The sequence below is a fragment of the Lissotriton vulgaris genome, unplaced genomic scaffold (assembly GCF_964263255.1).
Source record: "Lissotriton vulgaris unplaced genomic scaffold, aLisVul1.2 SCAFFOLD_1819, whole genome shotgun sequence".
NCBI classification, from domain to species: domain Eukaryota; kingdom Metazoa; phylum Chordata; class Amphibia; order Caudata; family Salamandridae; genus Lissotriton; species Lissotriton vulgaris.
In genome coordinates, this window is record NW_028245548.1 from 480,366 (window position 1) to 498,735 (window position 18,370).

At 44.5% G+C, this 18,370-nt stretch overlaps 1 protein-coding gene across 1 annotated transcript in view; it reads left to right on the forward strand.

Moving 5' to 3' along the window:
• Positions 1-17,589, forward strand: part of LOC147666366 (3-hydroxyanthranilate 3,4-dioxygenase-like) — a 308,626-nt gene extending 291,037 nt beyond the window's left edge. The window contains exon 3 of the mRNA XM_086949101.1: positions 15,395-17,589. Within this exon, the coding sequence (XP_086805227.1) occupies positions 15,395-15,502 (108 nt within the window). The 3' untranslated portion in view covers positions 15,503-17,589. The remainder of the gene's footprint in view (positions 1-15,394) is intronic.
• The last annotated feature ends 781 nt before the right edge of the window (positions 17,590-18,370 follow it).

The following is an 18,370-nucleotide window of genomic DNA, read 5'->3' on the forward strand; positions in this document are numbered from 1 at the left end:
TGCTCTGATTCAAGCTCGCCATTCATATGTAAGTTGGTTCTAGTGGCATAGTGAGCACGGGACAAACATCTGGACATACCTTTGCCACTTAGGGTGGTACATCAAACACACAAAAGGCGATGGGAGAAATGGTTGCAGTAAGTCTATCCACTGGCAATTGCTTGGGGTAGCAGTTCAACCAATCGTTCTTTTGCCCACTGTTAGAACTGTCAGCCTTAGGGAGCTCGTCCCTCCTTTTTGCCTTATCTTCTCAATTTTGCTAAACGTTTGTTTGTCGGAATTAAGTGCACCTTACCACGGCTAACCGCATGGTAAAGTGCTTGTGCTACCTTCCCTAAACATAGTTAAATTGGCATATATATTTACTTACTAGTCCCTTCTAGAGTGGTATACCATATTCCCAGGGTCTGTAAATGAAATGCAACCAGTGGGCCTGCAGCACTTATTGTACCACCCACTTAAATAGTGCTTTAAACTATGTCCCAGGCCTGCCATTGCAGTCTGAATGCAGTTTTATACTGCCATGCGACTCGGCATTGAAACCCCCTTACAAAGCCTTAAACTCTGCTTTTATTACACATAAGTCACTCCAAGGTAAGGTCTAGATAGACTTTAGGGCAAGTTGCTGTGTAACATAACGGTTGGACATGTTCTTTAAAGTTTTTACACATCCTGGTAGTGAACAACTCCTAAATTCAATTACCTCTATTATGAAGCCTAGACCTTTCTAGAATAACATTGGGGATTCCTTATTAAATTCAATTAACTGTAATTTCCAAATGGGAGCTGGTTGCTATGGCATGTTTGATGTCTTTGGAATTGTACTGTATTTAATGGTAAATTCTGTTTTTTTAGTACAATTTTAATAGTACCACTATTTGAAAGTTGGCATTTTTCTGCCCTTAGCCCTCTTTTGCCTGTAGCCTGACCTTTTCACATGAATGGATGTAACTGACAGTTAGACTTTGAAAATTCCTCCCTGTAATCACACAATAGAGGGATTAGCAGGCCTGAACGGATCATCTGCTGACATGATGGAGGGCGGAGCTGAGAACAATCCCACTTGCAACTGAATAGCCTGTGCTCTGCCTTTACACAAAGTTCCTAACAACCCCACATTGTCACTGCAGCCAGCTTGGAGCCAGGGCTAGGGGAGGCAGGAAATTCCATGCACTTCAAATCCGCTGCCAGAAGCTTCTCCCAATCCCCTGAATGAGAGCACAAGGGTATAATACCTAGACCTCAGGCACCAATTCTTCAATACATTTCTGGACCTGTGGATGCTCTGCCAGGAAAACGGGCTGCTGGGCTGCTGGAATGTCTGTCACTCTGCTGGACTGATGCTCTAAAGGACTGATGTGCTTCTTTTTTGCTGGCCTGTTGCCATGCTGCTCTGCTACCTTCTGCCTGGGTGAAAGGACTGGATCTTCAACTGTCACAGGACCTCCAGAGTTACTCACAAGCGCTAGTTTGCTGGCCTCCTGTTCAGTGCCACAGGGACACAAAATATGTTTTCCATCTTGAACCCATATTGGACCCAGCCTGAGTGAGTCCTGGCCCTCCTAGAAGTGCCCTCCAATCCTGGGCCATTGGAAGTGATACTAAAAGTGACCAGATAGCCAAAATTCAAAAGTGGGGACTTATAACATTTTTGACTTAAACCTGCTTTGGGAACCAGGAGGAGACAAGGACCAACCCGCTTGCCTATTCACCTGAGGTGCATCACCGGTTGGAATGACTTTGCGGCTTCTCCCTCTATGTTCTTCTCAGCAGCAGCAAATCCTTTAAAGCAGTCCTTCACCAACAGGGTATCCACCCTCATGGAACTGTCTTCGGCTACAGACCTCTGCCTTTTCCCGCTGGAGGTTTTTGACTTTCCTTTTGACAACTAATAATGAACGTAGACTTCAACCTAAGGCCATCCAACAACGACAGTCCCTCATCGTACACCTCGGCAGCCTTGCCCTGCTGAAATTTACCTTCTCAGAACATTTTACTCTGAAATGTTTATGTCTGAAGGTAAATGCTGACCAGAGCCAATTCATTTCCTTGTAATTAAATCTTGCTCCATCGCGGTCTGCCATCCTTTTATTATTTTGCCCGGTTTCGCCCAACTAGATATCTAAGATTGGCTCTTTACACATTTAGGTACTAGTTTTCATAAAAAAAACTTTAGAAATTCGTAACTGCTTCCACTGATTGGATTTTTGTTGTTTTGGTGGCAAGTAATTTATTTAAATATACTCTTTTTTTATAAATGTTTTTTTGATTTTTTTCACTTTATTACTGTTTGTGCACTGCAGAAATACTTTACACATGAGCCTGACTACTTTTTGTGCCAAACTACCCAACGTTAAGCACAGGCTAATTTCGTGACTTTTTATGGTTCATCTACAGGGAAAGTAGCTGTTGCTTGACCAGGGCTGACACCCCAGTCAACCAACAACCCAATTTCTCATATCAACTATGACACCTCTAGCTAGGCAATTCCATCTGGACTGTTCCTATTGGATCAGGATAATAACTGATTTGCATATGGCTGGGTCCAAACTGAGGTGGCATGAGGGGCAAAATAATGATGGGTAGGAATGCTACTCTGAGCGATTGCCAGTGGTTAGACTTATTGCAAGCGTTCATCCCATCTACTTTTGTGAATTTGATGAGCTGAAACTTTTGTACACAAATATCTCCTTGTGTGTAAAGCTTGCCATGCTCTCTGGCCAGTGCAGTTTTTTTGAAGCATCTTACCATAACATCATTCCTGCACAAGGGCCAAAAACTCATGATATTGATTGCACTATGTATGAAACGAATTTCGTTGCGCATGCAAAGAAATGAGTTTCATGTATTTAATTGTTAACTTACCTCCGTTCATCCATATTCCGGTAGGTACTACCCCCGCCCTGCCCCTCCCCGCCTCACCGCCCTACGGAACTCCCTCCACGGGCCGCTACTGGCGTGCACAAGAAATATGATAAGAGCACATCGTCCTGAACAATCCATCACTTGGGACAAGTCCCATTTCAAATACCTACTGCAACACTAATTGAGTCCTGAAACCATGCTTGAGGCAGCCCTTCCAGCAGATTTGGCTCCAGCACCTAAGCCTATGACCCCTTTGTCCGATCAGGGTGGACCTCGATCATCTTGATCACCTCGCTGACTGATTGAAGGAATTTGATTTTTGAAATTTTCACCACTTTTTATTTAACAAGAGGGGAGATATAGCATATTGATGTACGCACTGGAACCTTTGTGCTTCTCGGCCGGACTCTGAACAGGAACTACGTCACAGGCTGGGAAGTGTTCCAGTGTGGTTAATTTTGAGAATGAGATAATTCTAGGGGTGGGTGAAGAATTCCGCACTGCCGGCAGAGTTCATGGAGTTTTGCCCACTCTCCGTGGAGTTCCCAAAAACTCAGCACAGTGACGTGGAGGTTTTTTTTCTCATGCAATAGAAATCGCACACTGGACCACCTCTCTGCAAAAATTCTGAACTCCGGCGGTTGAGACAGGTTGCTACCGCTCGCTTTGAGAAAGCTGATCATTGTGTGCTTTTGGCCGCCATAAATGTGGCAGGGTATGCTCAGACGTGAGTCCCTTGCTCACTTTGCCACTGGATTCAAGCAAGCCGGGCTGAAGACGGCTGGAATGCCAGAAACCGGTCCTCGGAAGCTTGTTTCCGGTCCAGGGAAGCCCGGGCTTGGCAGTTGGGGCTGGACTGTTCCCATGAGGCACAGGGTCAGACTGATTTGTATATAGCCATGTCTGAACTGGGGTGGCAGAGTGGGCTAAAGAACGGTGATGGATCAAACCCAGATCTTTTGACTGGGTGTGAGTGTTTGATTGGTTCAGATGCTCCATCCATCACCACCCCCTTTTGTACCGATTTTGGCCGCCATAAGTGTGTCAGGGTATGCTCAGACGTGAGTCCCTTGCTCACTTTGCCACTGGATTCAAGCAAGCTGGGCTGAAGACGGTTGGAATGCCAGAAACCGGTCCTCAGAAGCTTGTTTCCGGTCCAGGGAAGGCATGGATTGGCAGTTCGGGCTGGACTGTTCCCATGAGGCACAGGGTCAGACGGATTTGCATATAGCCATGTCTGAACTGGGGTGGCAGAGTGGGCTAACGAACGGTGGTGGATCAAACCCAGATCTTGCGACTGGGTGTGAGTGTTTGATTGGTTCAGATGCTCCGTCCATCACCACCTCCTTTTGTACCGATCATTGTGTTGAGGCAGATGCTGCTCACATTGAGGAACCTGCAGCTTGAGAAGAAAATCTATTTGAGCGGCAGAAAGAAGCAGCGTTCTCTGGCGCTCTGCGTGATGCTGTTTGCACTGATTTTACGGCGTGGGAGAAACTCTTGGGGCTAAAAATCAGTGCGAACAGCACTACGGTTGCACTCTGCCACTTGCGGAACTCAGCGTAACGCGACTCCACAAACTCCGCCCAGTCCTTCATAATGCACAATATGTGTGAGTGTATGCTGAGGAATACAGACATATTTAATGACCTCTTGTGTGGCGTAATTCATCTGCCTGCTCCAGGGCTAGGGAAGGCACAACAGTGGCAGAACTGTATGTGCCGCAAGAACCCACCACTCAATTCCATAGAATTTCCTAAAGTTACAGCACCTTTACTTAATATAAAAAAAAATCACTCCTTGGACAATCTTTTTTTTTTTTGTCCTCATACATGCCACCAGAACCGATAAACTCTAGATGGGGTCCCTCTGCACCTTCCACACAAATATATTCGATAGCCGCCCTGGATATCTGTGCCGGGCAGACAGAGTTCACCCAGAGGTAAGGCTGTCTCGTGGTCCCACTCCCTTTCACCAGGCAAGACCAACCACAAGTTACTAGGGAGGACCAGACAACAATCCTCTGGCATAATCATAGGACCCGTATTAGTTTTTCCTCCAGGTCTCCAAAGCTGTCTAGATCCTATTGATGCTAGATTCCTCTCAGGTCATATCTGACTGACTAGTCATAATGATGTTTTTAAGACAATCAGCAAATGTGGGTGTAGCCTCAGATTTCCATGTCCTACAAATTTCCCTTCTGGCAATAACTATTACATAGAATGTAAATTTTGAAGCAGCGGTATTCATACAATAGTCCGGGAGTAGACCAAAGGAAACCAATCTGGTACTGACTTCAATCGGCCTTAATAAAATCTCCTCCAAGAAACCACGTACCTCAGACCAATATGGAGCAATTTTTTTGTGCAACCCATGAACATATGATGCAGCCTCATGCTTACATCTGGGGCAGTAGTACATCCTTGTGGTCACCTTGGATAGTTTGCCTGGAGTCCAGTACACTCTGTAGGCAGTATAGAGATGGTTCCGCCTAAGATTCGCTGGTTTGACCACTCTCTTGGACATAATAAAGGAGTCACACCAGATTTTTTGTATCTCCTCTCGGCTATCTGAAAGAGCATTACCCCAAAGATTCTCCAACTCAGAGTCCAAACAGTCCCCTGCTCCAATGAGAGCCCTGTACCAGAAAGAAACCTCACGTTTCCATAGGCCCACTCTGGAAATGGAATCAACAGACGTACCATCTTCTTCATTACCCCAGGATAGTGTAGCCCACCAAGCAGAGAGCTGATAAAACTTAAATCTTGTTATAGTCTGTTGGACTTGGCCCTCTCTGCAGGGTCATCCATGAACTTTTTGCCTTCCTCCTATATTCTCTCTGACCTGTTTTTGTTGGTATAATGACTCCGGGCAGTTTTCCACTGCTGATCAGTGCTAAAGTGCATATGCTCTCCCTACTGTAAAATTGCTATATGTGATTGGTGTCCATGATTGGCTTATTTGGTTTACTGTCAGACCCCAGTAATGTGCACCAGGAGTGCCAGGGCTTGTAAATCCAAATCCTGCTAGTGGGCCTGCATCACTGGTTGTGCCACCCACAGACGTAGCCTTGTAAAATGTGGCTTGGGTCTGCCATTGTAGAACCTGTGTGCAGTCTGGTACTGTCATGCTGACAGAACAAGGGCACCCCCTTGCCAGTCCCTAAACCTTCCCTTAACTTCATATTAGTCACCCTTATGGTAGGCCCAAGGGCAGGGTGCATTGTAAGCATAAGGTAGGACAAGCCTTGATGTGTGTGACATGACATGTCCTAATAGTGAATTACAGCCATTTTCGTTTTTAACTATTGTAAGGCTACCTGCTCTCCATACGCCAGAATGGGCTGCTGGAATTATTACATTCTATAATCCTAACAGACTCCGAGAGTATGGTAGAAAGTCAAGTTTAGTATGCCTGAACTCAGAATAATAAAATACATCTTTTAGTAAAGTTTATTTTATTATCCTGTGTTTGTAAATACCACTTTTCGAAAGATTGTATTTGCTTGCCTAACCATTTCAGGCCGCCTCTGCTCTGATGTGTATCTGCGGTCTGGTTTCTGTATGTTACAGGGTTGGGGAATTCCAGGAGACAGGCTGGGGGCTGACAGGTGGTGAATAGAGAGATTACACCAGGATGGGTGGGGGAGTGCCCCTTGACTCTGAATAGGGCTGTGCTCTGCCACCTCAATGCTGGGTCCGCTCCCTGTGGAGCATCTGATGTCTCTGCCCTGCACCTTGTAAAGAGAGAAGGGAAGGCAGTCAACAGAGTACTCCTGGACTGTACTTGTCACGTCAATACTGGCTACACCTCCTGCGGAGCGTCTGATGTCCCTGCCCTGCACACTGAAAGAAAAGCCAGAGTCTCCAAAACAAAGTGCTCAGGAACTGGATTGGATTAGGCAAAGGCCCCCCTGGCCTGAAAGAACAAAGGATTTTGTGTATAAAAGTGGGAGCCCTGCTCCTAAGAAATCAGATCCTGCTTTTGAACCAAGAAGAAACCTCTGCCTGAGGAGAAGGAACCGGTAAAGCTGAAGGAGGAAGACTGTCCCTATCCTGGGGGATTGGCCTGCAGTGGTTGCCTTTCTGCCAAAGGAAAGGAAGAAACCTACAAAGACTTGTTACTTTCCAAAGACTTGCTACTTTCTAAAAAGACTTATGCTTCAAAAACGATCTCCAAGGGCTTGGAAGCGAGCTTGCCCCCTGAACTGAGCCCCAGGACCATTGGGCTCTTTTCCCCCTTCAAAGACGAGCTGCTGGGCTGCCTATGCTCGTGCCCCGCTGAACGCCGTCGCTGAGTGTGCCTCGTAAATCTTTATTTAACCCTGAAGTACTTTGAGCCCCTGCTGTTGCCGCCCGACAAGCAGCCGTAGCCCACACCGTGTCACCCTGGGGCCGCCCCGCACCTGACTCGCTTTCCCCTTCACGGCCGGAGCCGCACCACCACAGCAGACAGCCGCCACGACCTGTTAATTGCATTTGCCCAGCGAGGTGCCTACGCCTGAAGCGTCTCACTCCCGAGGCCGCGCCGCACAAGGAGAGCCGGCCATTACGTCCCGTACGGGCCGCTAAGTGCCGCATTGCCGCCTCGGTGGAAATCAGCTTTGCCACGAAGGAACGCCCCCGCTACAGACTCTGCCGCAAAGCGACCCCTCCGCAGCACCTCCTGAGGTTCCGCCCCAATGCCCCGCATCGCGGCGCTTGTCGAGAGCCGGACCTGTATGCAAGGAGCTGCCGACAACCGTCTTCGTTTGCCCCCGCATTGTCCAAAGCCTGTCAGGTACTTTGCGCGCATCGCACCGAAGGGTGCACAGCGCGGACCAGAGGGTCCATTTTGTTGTTAAAGACTCTTTTGCATTTTTACCATCAGAGGGTTGTCCCAGGAATCAAAAACTGCGCAAACCTGACACTAAGCATACTTACCAGAGAACTCTTTTTCCAAACAACAGTATTGTGCGCATTTGAAACATTATTATTATGGTCTTGTATTAAGTCTGCATAGATATATATATATTTACATAAAGCATACTTATTTTTATAAATCATAGACTGGTGTCCATTTGTGTTGCATTCCTGAATTACTGTGTATGGGCATAAATGCTTAGCTTCTAACGCCCTGAAGTTTAGACTTGTCAGCTCGCGCCACACTACCTAGAGGGTGAGCAGGGGTTATTTTTAAGAATAAGTCCCTTGCCCTGATTAGAGGAGAGGGTCCTGGCTTGTCACAAGTACATACCTGTGCCAACCAGAGACCCCCAAATCTAACAGAGTCCCATTTGTCAGATTAGAAATGGACTCGCAGTTCATAAGCTGTGCGTTTTTATGAAGGTCGCCAGATACAGAAATACCCGCTGACTTGAGTGGCTGACACAATTCATCCCGGAGGCAGTCAGGAGTGCCAGGAGAATACCAAATTGGAGCCTGTGAAGTATAATACGATATCCCCAAAACTCTCGTGATATATCTCCAGTTCTTAAGAGCAGTCAGCAGGATCTTAAGGCGGACCTTTCTGCAAAATTTGGGGTCACCGAATTTAAAAAGAAAGTATTCCTGTCCCTGCGGCACATCGTGTAGCATTTCCCGAAATAAAAGACCCTGAAAGGAAGAATCTAGTTTATTGGCTAATATTCTAAAATTCTTAAAATGGAAGGCTTGACAGTAAGAACGTAAATCAGGTAAGGCCAAGCCTCCAATCTTCAACCCTCTCCTTAATTTCTTTCAAGGTATTCTGGGGGTTTTTGAAGCCCATATGAAGGAACCGATCTTCCCTTGGAGACTAGCAATATCCTTAGGATTAAAAGACAGTGGGACAGTATTGAACAGAAAAGTTATTTTGGGCAGAATCGTCATTTTTACGAGATTAACTCTCCCATAAATATTCAGTGGTAGACTTCCCCATCCCCATAATAACTTGCAGACCTCCTTAGATACCTTCTCCCAACTGATCTTCGGTATATCTATCAGTTTCTGGTTAGATGAATCCCTAGGTATCTCATCTGCTCCCTTGCCCCCTGTATAGTGCCTAAGCTGTTTCACCCCATTATTTCAGTCTTTTCTCTGTTGATCTTATCACCAGAAATGTTTCCGAATTACTACGCCAGTTCGAATAACCGGGGGATTGCATCCGTGTGATTTGAGGTGTACAGAAGGCATACAGAGCAGTCTTAAGCTCCAAATCCGCAATCTTAAAAGGTATAATGCTATGATCCCTTCTAAGTGCACATACAAAGGGTTCAATATACACATTAAATAATAGGGGGGACAGGGGACAACCCTGCCTAGTACCTCTGTGAATACTAAACCGCTCCATTAGGGCACCATTAACTAAAACGTTTGCCCTAAGATTCAAATAGAGAGATTTAACAGCACCAATGAATTTAAGTGGGAAAACAAACTTATTCGTAGTCTCCCAAAGATACTCCCAGTTAACCTGATCAAAAGCCTAAGCGGCGTCAAGTGTATGATTGTTTTGATAATTCTGGCCAGCCTAGTGGCCAATATCCCTGAGAAAATCTTTAAATCAGAGTTTAATAACGAAATTGGTCTATACGAATCGATTTTTTGAGGGTCTTTATTTTGTTTAGGGATCAGTGATACTGTTGCTTCAGACCAAGATTGAGGGATACATGGGGTGCGCGAGGGAGAGGAACATGGCGGCGGGCTGACGCTGATCGCAGGAGCTCGGCGGCGCAGCACAGCGCGTCTAACATGAACGGCGCAATTTAGCTGAAGAATGTTTTCGGAAACTTAGGAGAATAGGGATTTTGTTCCTTTCTTTTCGGCATACTATGGAAGGTTGAGTTGTTTCTTTTCTTTTCCCTTCGGTTCCCTGTTCACGGCTGCTGCAGAGCGGTCGAACTGGCGGGTCGGCTGTAGAACCTGGGAGAAGACGCAGATGGGGAGAGAGGCGGAGCAGGCAGTGCAGGAGGCCGGGTCCACGCTTTTCAACAGACTCGGAGAACGCCGGACCAGGCTGTGGATTCGGGCCCGGGCTGCGTCAGAAAAAGCCAGGTTTCGGGGGCTTGCGTGCAGGGATTGCGGAGATTACCCGTGGCGAGTGGGGGCCACATTTTCTCAGCGCCCCACTATAATTTGTGACCCAGTAAGGTGGTTCCATGCAGGGTCGGAGTGGGAACAGGACTGTATGGATCAGGATTCAGCTCTTGCACACTTAGGTATCCCCTCAAGGAGCGGGGGCAGAAAAGGGAACAGTACTAAGTTCCCTTGAAGAAGTGGGGGGGTCCAGTCAGCAGTACAAGCCCAGGGGGAGTGGTGGAAAAGGAGTTAGAGGTAGAGTTCCTCTTCCAAAGAGAAATAGATATCAGTTAAGGTCCCAGCAGGAGTTGAGGACCCTACGGAGGGGGCAGGAGGGGGGACCCCAATAACTCCACGCAAAAAGAAAGTGGCGAAGACTAGGGATACTAAAAAATCGAAGGGTCCTAAGGCAATTTGCCCTCCTCAGAAGAACACCCCATCCCTTAAAACCTACTTTAAAATTATGGAGCAGGTAGCGGAGTCACTTCTAGCCACAGAGTCAGTCTCGTCTGCACAATACAGTACCCCTCCCATTTCGCTTGAAAACCGCTTTTCACCTCTGAAAAGCTTAGTGGACCCGGAGAGGAGTACAAGTAGTGTGGCTGGGGATAGTACTATGAATTTATCAGTGCACAATCATGTGGATCCCTCCATCCACCTTAGTATTACCACTGTTAGCACTGGTATTATAATTACCCCTTCTTCCCCCGGAGCCTCTTTAGCCCCAGTAGCTCTTGTAGTTCCTCAGGCTTTACAGGAATTGGCTGGGGTTGAGGGTAATACTGGAAGTACTGGAAATCGCCCCTAAAGTATTGCGGCACCAGAAACAGCTCAAGTTCAAGCCCAAGTTCAAGTCAGAGGGAAAAAATTTCATATGGACACCACTGCGCAAGCATCAGGAGGTGCAAATAGGGACAGTGACAGTCTAGGCTCCTTGTTGCAGGCATTAAGGGGGGATCTTTTGACTAAATTTGAGATATCCGAAGCAAACCAGAAGGGCATTCATGATAAGTGTGATGCCCTTGAATCAAAATTGGACGATATATGCGCACACACAGGATCACTCAAACTTAAAGTTTCATCGTTATTAGAATCGGTCCAAGTAAACTCCAAAGATATAGAAGTTCTAAAAACTCAGAACCAATCTTTTCAGATGGATATGGAGAAGTTAGAGATGCAGGCCTGCAGGAACAACTTTAGGATTTTGAAGATACCGGAGGGGGCTGAGATGGAGGACATAAAGGGATTCGTATTTAAGCTTTTGAGAGAAGGGGTGTTAAAAGATTGACCAGATATTGACCTAGAAGCTGAAAAACAAAGAGTGCATAGGGACTCTTTTAGGCTGCATCCGGACAGAAAAGCCCCCAGGAAAATCTTGGTTAATTTTCAGACCTGTAGCATAAAGGAGTTAATTTTTGGGAGGTCTCTAACATGTTCTGCCCTTCATCATCAGGCTGTGCCCTACCAAATCTGTTAAGATATTGGGGGGAGAAATGCGCAAAGGAAGTGGGAGCTGGGCTCCAGAATGCCCGAATTAAGAACCCTGGGGGCACAGGTTTGAATGAAGTTTCCCGCATTATTGAAAATAATGTGGAAGAGCAAGATGTACAACCTCAGTCAACCCGAAGATGTAGATGTTCTCCTGTCTCAGATGAGAGGGTGAGGGAATGTCAGGTGGTAGGGTACGGCTCTGAAGAAAAGGAACAGGGAAAAGCCACAAAGTTTAAAAAAAAGAGGAGGAACGGAATTAAAAATAAATAAATAATAATAATTCGAAAAAAAATAAAACCTATAAAAAGATTTATAAAATATAAAGTAGGCCAATGGGCTATATCGGACACAGATAGGAATGGTTTTCCTTTTCTCTGTAGCATAAACCATACACTGTGCTGCCTTAGGGTTCCTAAAAGGCGGTTCCAACGTCAAGCACTAAGGGTGGGTTCCTCGGGGGTGGGAGGTGCAAGGAGGGAAGGGAGAAAATTGGAAAATTTGTCCTCATACAAATAAAAGCTCTGGATGGGTGGTTCGTACAGGTAGACCATGACAAGATTATCTAAGATAAAACTCCTTTCCGGGATGTGAACGGTCTGGGAGGGAGCAGGAAGCTATTTCGGGTTTGCAAGTTCCTAACAAATAGTGAAGCACATATTTATTTCTTGCAGGAAACTCACTTGGAAGCCCCAGACTGTAAACAAGCCTTTAGTAAAATAGGTTGGTTGCAGGAGGTGTTATACTCCAAACAAAGAGGGTACACAAGAGGGGTCGCAATAGTGGTAAGAGTGACAAGTATATTAAGGTTGAGAAATGGGACACAGATCAGTCTGGGAGATGGTTGGTGGCAACTTTGTCTATATGCGGGTCACCAATTACTTGTGCTGTATATTATGGGCCCAATGAGGACAATTCTGGTCCTCTCTTGAACCTTGAGACTAGTCTGCTACATACGCCTACCCCAGTCATACTTGGCGGGGATTTTAATTAAGTGTTCGACAAGCAATTGGACCGGACCTCTAAAGTGAAATATTGCGTTCCAACTAGAACATTTTCTACACTTAGAAATGTTATGAAGGAGTTCAATTTGCTTGACATCTGGAGATCAAAATATGATACTGTTAGAGAATTTTCGTTCTATAGTAAGAAGTATAAGCAGTATTCAAGGATAGATTATTTTTTAATAGATCAGTGTTTGCTTTCAGATGTAGGATCCATCAGTTATATCCCAGCGATTATATCAGACCATTCTGCAGTAGAGTTAGTTCCTAAACTAGAGCTTAAGAAGATAGAGAAAAGCTGGACTCTAGAAAGGAGTTTGTTATTGGACGAGAGAGTAAAAGTGGAAATAAATGATAGAATAGGTGATTTTTTTTAACTTCAATGTAGGCTCCGCCACTGAACAGTCTGTCTGGGAGACGCTTAAAGCATATTTGAGGGGGCTTCTGAGTTCTCTTATGACTCATAAGAGGAAAACTAGTAAAGAAAGAGAAATAGAGGGCCTTAAGAGCATTAAGGAGAAAAGTTAGAGTTGCAACAAGCAGCCCGGACGGCTAGGGAATTTATCCCTCAGTTGGAGAAGGAATTGGTGAGTCTGCAAGCGGATTTTAATGCTAGAACAGATAAGATTATGAAGGATAGGTGGGACGCCAGCAAAATACAGAATTTCGCCTATGGCGTAAAATGTGGCTCCCTTCTGGCGTGGAAACCAAGAACAGAAAGGGTGAGAAACAATATCAAGAGTTTGATACAAAGGGGGACAGGGGTCCTGTTACTAGAGGACGATAATATCATAGAGGAGGCTAGGTCATTTATGCAGGGTCTATATGTAAATGTAAATGTATGTATACTTGTAAAGCGCACTATCACCTTTCAGGCATCCTGGCGCTGTATACCGCTGTGGAACTCTTCCTGGCTTTCCCTGTGAGATGCCCCCTACTGGGCACCCCCAAGATGAAGCATGGTATCCCAGCGCTTTGGGGGCCGTTGTGGAGATTAAGCAAGCTATTGCCCAGAGTTGCAGAGTGGGACCCATGATTAGAGTAGGCACTGAGGCGAGAATTATGTAGTCCGTGGACATTGAGCCCAAGACCCTGCTGCGTCAGGAATTGAACCCTGGTCCATGGTCAGACCTCTGCATCAGGGTCTGCCGCTTCTAACCAGTGAGCCACACTTCTCCACTCTATATCAAGAGGACACCACTTGCGGACTAGATGAAGTCGAGGCTTGGTTGGACCTTGGGGATCTACCCCAACTGTCTGAATCTGATAAAGAATATCTGGCTACCGGCATCTCGGAGGGGGAAATAAGAGAACAAATAAGGAAAATGAGTCGGGGCAAAGCCGCTGGCCCTGACGGATTACCAATTGAAGTCTTCTTAGGCCTTCTAGAGAGGGTTGTGCCAGTACTAAAAGTACTTTTTAATAAAATACTCATACAAGGAGAATGTATCCCTTGGACAATCTTTTTATTGTAAGTAATACCTGTGCTGCTTGAGCTAGGCGTTGTACCTGTACATAAACCTCCAAGATTAAGAATTTACCATTCAGCCTTGCTGCTGCTTCTAAGTCTAAGACTAAAAAGAGGCCCTTGTTATTTCACTGAGCTAGCAGGATTTTCTTGTTTCTGTATTTCCAGGCTCAGCTTCCGTAATTGTTACAAGGATTGCTTAACTTCTCTTGAGTTGTGCGGACCCAGCATAAACAGTGTATTTTATTATTGCAAACTCGCTTCAGCAAATCCCAAAACATTACTTTGCACGTATAAATCTACTCATACACATTCAATTCTGCTTGTATTTTGTATTTTTGCATAGTAGCAAGGGTAGGTTGTAAGAGTTTTAAGGATCGAGTTGTCTGCAAAGTGGATGAACAACCAAAAACCTGAACGTTTGTGGGTAAGAACAAAGATTTGCCTGGCATATTTCCAGCCTATGGGAATAGGCAGGGAGTTCTCCAGTGATATAACTTTCCATAAGTACTCGTGAAATTCTTTGTGAATTCCAGGAAAGTCCGAGATTTACAGAAATTGTATGGGTAAGACTACGAGTGAAACTTTGACTGTACAGCCAGGAATTTTCTGAATACGGTCTTAATTTTAAGGATTTGCTTACCTTGCCGAATACATGGTCAGTAGTTTCTTAAGTCTTTATACATTTAAGGAACATGCAATAAACAACAGAAGAATGTTCTGGCTGTGGAAATGCAAGACAAAGCAGCTGAGTGAAATATGCAAATAGACACAGTGAAGAGTACTATGTTCAAGCATAAGCAGGAAACCACTTTAAAATGTTAATGTTGTAGTCAAAAGAGAATTTTCAAAAACTTCACCTTTGGGAACAATACGATGCAGACATTTCATTTTTACAAAATCACTTAAAGCATGCACTGTTCGCCTGCATGATAATGAGATCCAGATGTTTTTAAATGCCAACCAAAATGCAATTAATACTTTTTTCCAAACTACGATGTGTTTTGCTCAAATGTGTATGGTCAATAGTTATATATGTAATGGTTGTGTGTCGGAGGATGAGCACTGTCCTCAACTTCTCAAGGGGGGGCGTAAATGCGAAGAACTGATGAAAGTAAACAATTGAAACATATGGTGCTAATAAAAATATTAACCAAGGTGCGCATGTATTGACTGAGTTAAAGAAACACTGTATAGGGGTGTCAGTGAAAGAGCAATCCTTTCAGTAAATGCCACAGAGACAGATAGAACCACAGCAGAGTGCATTGGGGCTCAAAAGGTCTAAAGGCCACCTAGTTCTGCTTGGGGTAGAATACGTGAACATTACACTTGTAATATTTAGTACAGCAAAAGCAGAAAGTTTGGTGCATAAATAAACGTGTATAGGTTGAATTTCAAAACACTAAGAGGAGAGGCACTTGAACTGGAGACTGCAGATTTATAAAGAGAGTATGCGCAAATGTTCTGCAGCATTTACAGAAGAAACACATCTTTTTTGGCAAGATGATTAATTGAAATACATGTTATTTTTACAGCTATTTTTCCAAATACATGGGGATATGTGCCTGAAGATAATTGAAAATGGGAAACATAAGAATATCCACATTCGAGAAGGAGAGGTATTTGCTTGTTTTATTGCATAATGTGTATTTTCATTTACAAGTTGTATTTAAAATGTACATTTCCTATGTCTACCTTTAAATTCCTGTGTTTTAACGGTTAATGTTGATTAACAGCCTTCATAAATAATAAAAATATGAATGTTATGTAGTGTAATGGTATCTTTTTCTCCTGCCAGGCTCTAAATAAAAGAGGTGGAATGTACGTTTCCTCACACCAAGCAGAACATAATTCAGTTCATTACAGTTAATAAACGCAGAACCCTATAGGTGTGCAAGCTGCTCACTCTGTAGGTAGAAGCCAAAGAAGAACAAAGTTTGCTCATTGAAAAAAAAAATTAGATAAAAAAGTAACACAGTATAATACAGTATCCAATGAAAATATTACATGCAGGACCTTAGACACATACATGTCATTAGAACATTAAAATGGTGGGAGCTCGATTGAAGACAACAGAGTGGCTCATTGCCAATAATGGGCTGGTATAGGCCTTCTCAAACATTTCATGTTTGTTTTTCTGTTTCTCCCTGTTTCATTTAGAACATTCTACTACAATGTGTGGAATGTTCTAATAACCATATATCTGTTCTCCCTCCAGGCTATATTGTTTATTAAATGCCTAGCCGATTTGTGCGTAAATTGTCACATAGTACCACACAGGTAATGAGAACAGACTAGAGGTACTGGGTTGGTTGCCTCATACGAAATTTTTTTGGGATACTTGATTTTCCCTGTGCATTTGCAGTCTTTATTTTCTAGCCCATATACCTCCCTTAGTTTCCATTAGTTTCCCTTAGTACCATTTCCACTGGTACCCACCCAGAAGATCACTGCGCTCCTCAGAAGCAAAATTGGTATTGGAGCCATTTGCAAAGAAAACCAACTGGGGTGGCAGACCGCTTTGTGGTCTGTGCAACCAAGTCCTGGAACGAACTCCTGTTGCATCTTAGAGGCATGACTAACCTACTCGTCTTCAGGAAGGCCTTGAAAATATGGCTTTTTACCATTTAATCAGGCATCATTACTCCTCCCATCTTAGGCCTCTGTAGGATTTAATTCTAGCGTCAGGACACCCTTGGGAAACAGATGCGCTGTAGAAATATCAATAACATAACATAGTTTGTAATTAACTGCTAAGTCTTATGATCTGAGATTTAAGAGATGAAAGGAGTAATTAGACTACATTTTTGAGGGTCTGTGGTATAGTGGCTCCCGATCCCCACAAATAAAAATTGACACAGTTGGGACTCATTAACTACTGGCTGCTCAGGGGCATGCTGATTTTGATTTCTCAGTTGGGATTAGGGCATGGTTTGGATATTGAGAAATTGAGAAACGCCTATATTCCCACATGTTCACCCTGTCATAGTAAAAATATGGCACAAAATATATCTCAATTAGGAACTGTGAGAAAATTGGGGAGAGCAACACCAAAACACTGTTTGAAGATAAGCACGAGATATTGGTTAAGAACTTTCAAAGAACCATTGCTCGGTCCTCTTACACAGCAAGATCAGGTCAAATCAGTACTTTCGTAAGATAATGGTTATATAAATATATTTGGTTCCCTGTTAAAGTTACCCCATTCTCTGCACAGATGAGGAATTATGAGCTCAGTGTTTGACTGGGAAACCGGATCAAAGCCCCAGCATGCCAGGAGAGGGTAACCAAGTTCGAAGCAATCACAGGCAGGTGAGGAGCAGGGTTAAGCATAAGGCCATGAGACAGAGACCCAAGCTGAGGTAGAAGGGTAGAAGAGAGGACCATTTTGACTCACAGAGCATGGTGAGCGGGAGGAGGAGGAAGGATTACCCAGGATACTGTGTTATAGTCAACTTCAAATACCTAATTTGGTTCGAAAACTGCTATCTGATGTGGAGCACATGCGAGTGAGGCAAACTAGCATTGGTCATTTTCCTCTGGGGTATTTTTACAAGCCACCATATTGGTTGCTCTTACTCTTCTTCTGTCACAACATCTCACACACACTTGTGCATCTGACAATGGCACACTATGGCCTATTGGGCCATTCAGTGTCCCTGTGTCCAACCGGTTGATGTTCTCGACTAGGTAAATTGACTTACTAACAAGGAGGCCTCACAGCACCCAAACTGTATTAAGAATGACATAGATGGCTGTTCCAATATTGGACATCCAAAAATGGGGGATCAGAGTCGGTCAGACCTCCCCTCACCAAGGAAATCTGTTCACACCTTGGCTGCTGTGGACTGGAGGGCTACGTTTGAAGTCTGTAATATCCCTGGGCCTGGCGCAAACACTCCTTACTTTTTAGACTCATCGAATCAAGGGGTTACCATGCAATCTGAGGAACCTCCATTCTAGTCGCATTTGGGTAATCATCATTCCCACACAACTGTCAGACTCGCAAGCCATGAAGGGTGAAGCCTCACATGCTCACAGTATGGAGAGCTCAGAATTGGAGGCTGAGTCAACAAGAAATCTAAATTCCTATCGAGAGGGAGTGACAGTGGCTACTTGGAACATTGCAGGTGCAAGCTAATTAATCCAGACTGGCAAAAGTTGGTCGTGTCCTTTGAAAGCTTCTGTGGGCAAGTACATTTTAGACACACTAGTTTGGGACACTCTGAACAAGCCAGTTCTGAAGCATAATTTATTAATTTTGAGTGAGTCCAGTTAAATAACATTGAGAAGATTCCAACATTTACAGGGGTTGCCACAGGGAGTATCATAGATTTCATACTAATATCTGCAGTTGCTGTGCCCCTAGTCTCAAGTCATGAAACATTGGATAGTTGCCTCAGTGACCATAACCCTGTATGCTTTACCTTGGAGATAAAAATCCATTAAAATCCTGCAGCCAAGGAGTGTAATTGCTAAGAATAAATGACTTTGGATTAAATGGCGATAGT